Here is an 8,878-nt window from a genome sequence, read left to right as displayed (position 1 = left end):
ATGAATTTATGAATGACTTTCATAGGCTTTTATTTTGTAGATACTACTCGTTTACCTGTACGTTGTACGATCGTTATTATTATTCTGATTATAAAATTATACTGATAGATACAGTTTAATAACTTTTTTTACATTTAATATTAATTTATAATATCTTAAAAATAATAGCAAAGTAACTAGTTTTAAATATCTTTAATTTTTTAAAATTTTAAAATTCTATTAGTGCTATAATATAAAAATTATTTTAAATATATTATTAATTAATTTAAATATTATATAACTTAATTTTAAATGATATTACTATTATTAGAATTAAAAATTAACTTATTATTAAATATAATATTAAAAATATAATTTAAGATGTTATTTTTTAGAATTAGAATTATCATCTAATTAAAAACTAATTTATTAGTTAATATAATATTAAAATATAATTAATATACTATTTTTTAGAATAGAATTAATATCATTATCTGATTAGAAAACTATTTCTTAGTTAACATAATATTAAAGTATAATAAATATGCTTATTTTAGGATTAAAGTCAGTATTTAATTAAGAATATAATTTATTAATTAATAAATTAATAAAAAAAACTATAAAATTACACATAAGCTTGAATCTTATATTTCAAAGATAGTACACATGTCAAAATAAAAATTCTATGTGTCAAAAATTATATACACATGTCAAAAAAAATTTAGATATCAGAAATTAATATATATAGAGATTGATAGATTTTTCTCTATTTTACAACTATTATTTCTTGATTATGCAATTATTCAAAAATGAAATTAATCATTATATTTTTACTATTTTTGTTTTACATTTACTTCAAGCATTATTATACATAATGTTACATGCAACTTCATAGACAAGCAATGAACTTTATTTTATTATTGTATCAAATACATCCATTTTAAAATTTTCTAAGATGAATATTATTTTTTGGTCAAGCTAATAATTTTTTTTAAAAAGAAACTATCGTATCACAATTTGTCTCCAATTAAACCACTAAATTTATGTTATACTCATTATATTTTATTCACCTATTTGATAAATAACTAAATTAACAACAATAGCGTTTTCCAATAGAAATAATTAACCGAATAATCATTCTAATAAAACTAGAAGTCTATGGTGGGATTGTTTCTCTAAAACAATCCTTCAAAAATTACTATTATTTATTTGAAATTCATATTTTTTATAAGAGCTGCTCTAAAAATTAAATTAAAAATTTATAGTTATTTTTTTGTATTTATGAGTATAATAAATTATTATTAGTAAATAATTTTTAGTTTTTGAGTTTCGTCTAATCTTTTATTCTTTTTAAAAGTAGAGAATATGACGAAGATAAATGAAGATAATAATATATGAGAATTTGAGAATAAGAAATATAATTTTTTTTAAAAAGTCTATTAAAATCTTGAGGAGAAATGAAAGAGAATTTGTTTACAAATTTTCATTCATAATAATACATATAAAGTCATTAAAAGTATAGAATAGTCCATTGTTATAAAAGTTAATGACTTTTTGAGAATACTAACTTATTTTTAATTTTAATAAACTTTTTTAAAGTCTTTAAAACAATATTGAATACTCCATGGCTTATAAATAATTTTCTAAAATTACAATTGAATAGACTCGAACTATTAAATTCAACTAGAGTTTTTAATTCTTTTAATTCAATACACCTTGATCGGTCCAAATTATATATAGATATTTAAGGGTATTTTAAAGCTTTAATGATATATTTCTATATATAAAATGGTGAAAATATGTGTTTTGACCTTACTTAAGCTTAATTGTCTATTTTCAGGAATATTAGTAAAAAGAGAAAAATATGGAGCTAAAAGAAGCTTAATTGGATATGTTCGTATCAAGACCCAAGATTCTAATGGATATTTTAGTCATTCTATATAATTATTAAGATTTATTTTAAAAGTTATTTATGAGATAGTATTTGGCGGAGATTAAGATACTTAAAGTCTTATCTATTAGATAGACTTATATTAGTATACTCATTTCTAAGAGATTTATTTAGAGGAGGACTCTGCTCTATATAAATCTCTGCAAAACCCTAAAAAGAGGAAGATGATGCAAGAAGGAGGAGACTTTTCTCCTACCTACTCTCTACACCTACCACCATTATTCTCTCCATAATTCTCTACAGTTCTTCATAAACACTTTAGTTTTAGTTTTCATTGTTTTTTTAGGATCTAAGCAGCTTTTCAAGAAGTGGAGACTGAGGACCAATCTTCTTCCTACTTGAAGAAATTCTGGATCTTGAGGGAGTTTTTTACTTTTTTATTTTTTGTCTTTCTATTTAATACCATGATCATTGGGTTAAATATGTTAGGCTAGTTTTCATAGGTGTTTAGTTTAGTCTTTCTACTTTTGCATGAACCTTGTTATTTATTTATTTAATGAATGATTTATTTACCTTTATATCCTTATTAGTTTCAGTTATTATTGTTAGTTAACCATCATATTAATCTAGCAGTAGTAATTGTTATGAAAATTTTTAGGTTTAAAAGTATTAAAAATATCATCTTTACTTTAATTTATATTAGTATAACAAACCTAAGTTGCATCATTAGCTTGAATGATTTAGGGAAAAGGCACATCACCATCTCATTCATTAGATCTAGGCTTAAAGTAAAACAAGGAGATTACTAAGTAAATAGCTAGACTAAATACTATTTTTATCATATAGTTTTAGATCATAAGCATTTGCATTTGTATTGCATATTTATTTATTGTTTAGTTACTTTACTTTATGACCATTATCCTCTCAAACATACGATTTAGAGTGTTTAGATTTACTTTTATTGTTTTGTGTTGATAATTAGTTTTTATAATAAGTGGTCTCATAGGAACGGTTCGTGCACTTGCGAATACTAAAAAAGATACATTACACATTCTTAATTTTAATTGAATTTAAATTAAATTTTAGAATTGAATTTTTTAGATCAGATATAAGTTATAATATTTTGTTAATGTAAATATATTTAAAATTAATCTAGAAGATGTTAGATAAATTTTTTTCCTATAACGAAAATACTATTTAAAACTTTATAGCGGTAATATATTAAAATCTCAAATTTAAAACCTCAATAAAGTAGGAGAATTCTTTGCTCATCTAGATGTTCAGTTCCCATTGTTTTTCCCATGATAAGTATTAGTACCATGTAAGGGTATTTATGTCTTCTACTTGTAGTTTTTCCAAATATATTCTGCTACTTCATGGTCAGCGCTGCTGTGTGCCAGTCTCTGCTATTTCTTATGTCCTTTTTTTTCTTGTGGATTTTGGTTTTATTGTGCGGAGAGTAAAGATAGTAAGGAAGCATTAACGAGTAACCCAATCCCGATTGGTCCAATGGAGAGAGGAGGTGGTGGTGGAAGAGGAGGAGGTGGCGGTGGAAGAGGAGGTCAAAGAGCAAGAGGTGGTGGCGGCAATCAACAACATGAACGCCACCATCATCATCATCATCGTCGTCGTCCACAACAGCAACAGCATTATAATCAGCAACAAAGTTGGAGACCAAGCAGTAATCAAGGTGTGACTCGCGGTCCTGACGGTGGTTTGTATAATCAGCAACAGAGCTGGAGACCCAGCAGTAATGATGGGGTGAGTCAGGGTGGTGATGGTGGTTTGTATAATCAGCAAGAAAGTTGGAGACCTAGCAGTAATCAAGGTGTGAGTCACGGTCGTGATGGTAGTTTGTATAATCAGCAAGAAAGTTGGAGACCTAGCAGTAATCAAGGTGTGAGTCGGGATCGTGATGGTGGTTTGACGGGACCCACAAGAGGTGAGTATAATGGTGGTGGAGGAACAGGTGGCGGATCTGTAGGAAAGGGACCCATAAGTACGAACCCTCCTATGCCTACTGCTCCTCGGAGAAATGATGATACTCTCCAATCTCAGACTTTATCTGGTATAATTGTCTCTCACTTGCTATTTAATTTTGCTAAATGTGTTCTAAACGATGATATTGTTGATCTGAAGTTAGTTGGAACCTTTCATTAGTGATTTGGGTCTGATTGATTGGATTTATGGATTTCACTTTTGTACAAATTGTATTGGATGTTTTTCCTTACTTCCATTGTCATTAAAAGCTGCTTAACATGATCATTGTCATATCATTTAAAGTAATTGTTATTGATGAATTGGATCTGTAAATTTAGTTTTTGACAACTTGCATTGGATCATTTTCTCTTCATTTCTCATTTTTGGCTGCCTAGCAGTATCTTTTAAATCACTACATAGTAATCTAACTATTTTAAGGATTTTTATCTTTTATTTATTTATTTGATTTATTTTGGCACATTCAGAGCTTATTAAAGGTTTTCCTCAGGCATGAGGGGTACGAGTCATATTTTAAAGCTCAATCTTTTTAGTAATTTTATATTGTTTTGCTGATCTTACAGGTATGCGATCTCTGAATATTTCGAGGCATCTGGCTTCTTGTTCATCTTCTTCGGATACTGCCACCAGAGTTGTCCCTGTTAAAAGACCAGATAAAGGTGGCAGACTAGCCATCCGAACTGCTAATCTTCGTGTAAATCATTTTCCTGTCAGGTTCAATTCTGAATGTATCATCAGACATTATGACATTGATGTTAAACCAGATGTGGCCCCCAAGGGTGGTCGTGCTGTAAAAATGTCCAAGTCTAATTTGGCAACAATCAGGAATAAATTATTTACTGAAGATCCATCTCAGTTTCCATTGTCAATGACTGCATATGATGGTGAGAAGAATATTTTCAGTGCAGTTCCTTTGCCCACTGGAAAGTTTAAGGTGGAGTTCTCTGAGGGGGAAGACATGAGAGATCGTACTTACACATTCACTATAAAGTTTGTGAGTGAACTTAAGTTATGCAAGTTGAAGGACTATTTAAGCGGAAAGCTTTTGTCAATCCCTCGTGATATATTGCAAGGGATGGATGTTGTGATGAAGGAGAATCCAGCTAGACATATGATTTCGGTTGGCCGCAGCTTCCACTCTGTCAATGCATGTAAAGAAGATAGCCTGGGATATGGCATCACTGCTTCTAAAGGGTTTCAACATAGCCTCAAGCCCACCTTTCAGGGTCTAGCTATGTGCTTGGACTACTCTGTTCTTGCATTTCGTAAGCGACTGCCGGTGATAGATTTTCTTATGGAGTATATCCCTGGATTTAATGTAAATGATTTTAGAAGCTTTAGAAGAGATGTTGAGAATGCATTGAAGGGGCTAAAAGTTTCAGTGACTCATCGCATCACCAAACAAAAATATACCATTGTTGGACTGACAAAGGATAATACACAACATATTTCATTTGCTGCTGAAGATCCTGATGGGAGAGCTCCACCAAGGCAAGTTAGCCTTGTTGAATACTTCAGGCAAAAGTACCAGGATATAAGATACAAGGACATTCCTTGTCTTGATTTGGGAAGAAATAATCGGAAGAATTTTGTGCCAATGGAATTCTGTGTCTTGGTTGAGGGTCAGATATATCCAAAAGAACATTTGGATAAAGATTCAGCCCTGTTCTTGAAGACAATGTCATTGGCATCTCCAAGGGACAGAGAAAGGATAATATGCGACATGGTACGCTCTAGAGATGGACCTTGCGGGTATGTATATACACATCATACTTTGTTGTTTTATGTACAAAAACACACATATACTTGAGCTCTCTTCCTATTGATTGTTTTTGCTTCTGAATTTTGATGCAACTATTTTATCATTATTATGTTATGGATTATTTTTGGTGTTACTTGATAAACCGCTTGCCACATATGCTTTTCTTTCTCTTCTTTAATAATTATACTTCTAAAAACATTAGCAATTGGATAATCAATCTGTTTCTATCATTACATATGGGGTGGATGCTTAAATATCTTGGTGACATTTTCTATGTTGTGCTGAAACTGAATGCTGCTAGAGTTACATGCTTTTGTTATTATTTTATTCAAGAACCTGTCCACGTCTGCAGTGAACTTCATTTTGCTTCAATTTTCATTAACATTGATTATTCTTGGTTGTCTGCTACATTACTGTCAATCTTTTTCTTTCCTTCTTTTTTAAGAAAAGGATAATGAATATATCTCAGGCTGTGGAGGATATTGTCAGAAGTATGTGAATACTGGTAATTGATGTTGCATAATTAAAGATCAATTTTTGAAGGTGTATGTTTTCTTTTAAGGTATCAGGGATTTGCATTATTGGTTAAGTGTTTACTTAGGTCTCACGATGTGGTTAAAGAATTTTCTGTAGAGGTTACAATATCTGTCAAGTTGCCAATATAAACGTTACATGATAGAGTTGCATTATATTGACAATCAATTATTAAATACTTGCATAACATTTACAAAGATTAATTATATGGTTTGGGTTATCACCTGTGAGACAGTTTTTTGAACTGTGCTCAGTTTCTAATGATCTTTTATGCAACCTGCTGCCAGTGGGAACATAGTCCGCAATTTTGGCATGGAAGTTGACATGAATATGACATCAGTTGTTGGCCGTGTGATTGGGCCACCAGAATTGAAGCTAAGTACTTGTAGTGGTGAGGTGATTAAAATTGCTGTTGACAAGGAGAAGTGCCACTGGAATCTTGTTGGAAAAGGAGTGGTGGAAGGAAAAGCAATTGAACTGTGGGCTGTGCTTGACTTTAGCTCCTCTGAGCGTGGTCGTTTCAGATTGATGCAAGAGCAATTCATTTCAAAGCTTACGGCTCGTTGTAAGAATCTAGGAATCTCTATTAATAAGCCTCTTTTTTGTCATCCCTCTACCATGCATAAGTTAACTAATATAGATTTGCTTCATCATCTGCTTGAAATTGTGATTGACCGGGCCAATCAGGCTGGCAAAGGCCGATTGCAGATTCTTATTTGTGTGATGTCTAGAAAGGATCCTGGTTACAAGTATCTCAAGTGGATTTCTGAGACCAAGGTTGGTGTAGTGACTCAATGCTGTTTGTCTGATTATGCCAACAAAGGACATGACCAATATTTTGCTAATCTTGCTCTCAAGATCAATGCAAAGCTTGGGGGTAGCAATGTAGAGCTCAACGACCGACTTCCATACTTTGAAGGTGAGGATCATGTTATGTTTTTGGGGGCTGATGTTAATCATCCAGGCTCCCGAAACACGACAAGTCCATCTATAGCTGCTGTTGTTGCTACTGTAAATTGGCCAGCTGCAAATCGATATGCAGCTCGGGTTCGTCCACAGGATCATCGTAAAGAAAAGATTCTGAATTTTGGTGATATGTGTCTTGAGCTTGTTGAAACTTATGCTCTGCTGAATAAAGTCAGACCAGGGAATATTGTGATATTCCGTGATGGAGTAAGTGAAGGTCAGTTTGATATGGTTCTCAACGAAGAGTTAATAGATCTCAAGAGAGCATTCCAGTCAGTCAATTATACCCCAACTGTTACACTCATTGTAGCCCAGAAGCGGCACCAGACTCGATTATTCCCTGCGAGGAGTGATGGTAGCTCTAATGGAAATGTGACTCCTGGCACAGTTGTGGACACAAAAATTGTGCATCCATTTGAGTTTGATTTTTATCTTTGTAGTCACTATGGAAGCCTCGGGACAAGCAAGCCGACACATTACCATGTCCTTTGGGATGAGCATGGTTTCAGCTCTGACCAACTGCAGAAGCTTATATATAATATGTGCTACACATTTGCTCGGTGCACTAAACCAGTGTCTTTGGTCCCCCCAGTGTACTATGCTGATCTTGTTGCTTACAGAGGCAGGTTGTACTATGAGGCAGTAATGGATGGACAATCTCCAGCATCAGCAACGTCTTCATCTTCTTCAGCAGCATCATCGTCACTGTCGTCAGCAGCTTCATTGGACGATAGGTTCTACAGATTACATGCTGAACTGGAGAACATAATGTTTTTTGTTTGAACAGACTGCAGTTGGCAAGTCTTCTTCTCTCTGTTGATGGAGATGGGGGATGGTTACCATCTTTTGTTGAAACTTCCCTTGCGCAGGTTCACTCCTTTTCTATGCAGACTAGTAAATAGTGAAGGAGTTTGTGCGTGAATCTAATGGGTTATATAAGCTCTTTTTTTATCATTGCCTTTTTGTCCAAAGCATGTTTGTAAGAGGAGCACTATGCTTTTTCATTTTTTTAAGTTAAAACTATTCCATTTCAATGATACTTGTAAGTATTTTTTTTTTTAATTTACTCTTATTAAGTTTGTTTATTGCTCTTAATGCTATTACTAGCAGGTGAAATTTGTTCTTCTTTTTATACAGACTTTATACATAATAAAATAAGTAACGTTAGAGCTAAAAACCCACTAGTGAATGTGAAAGGAATTAAGATTTTAAATGATAGTTATGTGAAACAAATAAATTCCAATTCGTATATTATTCGGTCTTTGACTAAAAGTAAGATGGTAATTTGATGTGAAATATTAAATTATTTTAAAAAATATGAAATGATGATAATAATAAAGTTAAATTCATATTTAGACATCCGAATTTTATCTATTTAGTTACTCTAATATCTTAATTTTTAATATAAACATATCTTAATTTTTAATTAAATTTGAATTTTATTTTTTTCTTTTGTTATATTTAAATACTTTTTAATACGTGATTTTATTCAAAATATTTATATGTACTGCTCATAAATATTTAAATGTTATTAAAAAAATAATTATTTATTAAGTTAAATCGAACAATAAAAGTATATAAGAGGTTAAAAAAATAAAATTCAAACATTTATTAGGTAACAAAATTTAAATATTTACTAAATTAAATTGAAAATTCAAAATATTAGGATGATTAAATGATTAAAAATATAAATATTTAAATATATATTCCGCCTAATAATTAAGTTTTTTTCTTTTATATATTTATGA

The 8,878-nt window shown here is 31.2% G+C and overlaps 1 protein-coding gene across 1 annotated transcript; it reads left to right on the top strand.

The window, feature by feature from the left end:
- Positions 1 to 3,167: 3,167 nt before the first annotated feature.
- LOC8284146 (protein argonaute 2-like) lies at positions 3,168 to 8,258 on the top strand. Its single transcript, XM_048373256.1, has 3 exons — positions 3,168 to 3,938; positions 4,432 to 5,620; positions 6,452 to 8,258. The coding sequence occupies exons 1-3, from the start codon at positions 3,380 to 3,382 to the stop codon at positions 7,911 to 7,913; spliced, it is 3,210 nt and encodes a 1,069-aa protein (XP_048229213.1). The 5' UTR covers positions 3,168 to 3,379; the 3' UTR covers positions 7,914 to 8,258.
- Positions 8,259 to 8,878: the final 620 nt, after the last annotated feature.

This window comes from Ricinus communis, chromosome 4 (assembly GCF_019578655.1).
Source record: "Ricinus communis isolate WT05 ecotype wild-type chromosome 4, ASM1957865v1, whole genome shotgun sequence".
Classification (NCBI taxonomy): Eukaryota; Viridiplantae; Streptophyta; class Magnoliopsida; order Malpighiales; family Euphorbiaceae; genus Ricinus; species Ricinus communis.
This window is presented reverse-complemented; position numbering and strand designations above follow the sequence as displayed.

Excerpts from the sequence above, each read along its gene's own strand:
- LOC8284146 (XM_048373256.1), top strand. The coding sequence starts at position 3,380 with ATGGAGAGAGGAGGTGGTGGTGGAAGAGGAGGAGGTGGCGGTGGAAGA. Across the intron at positions 3,939-4,431 it reads CCAATCTCAGACTTTATCTG|GTATGCGATCTCTGAATATT; the intron begins GTATAATTGTCT and ends CTGATCTTACAG. Across the intron at positions 5,621-6,451 it reads TCTAGAGATGGACCTTGCGG|TGGGAACATAGTCCGCAATT; the intron begins GTATGTATATAC and ends ACCTGCTGCCAG.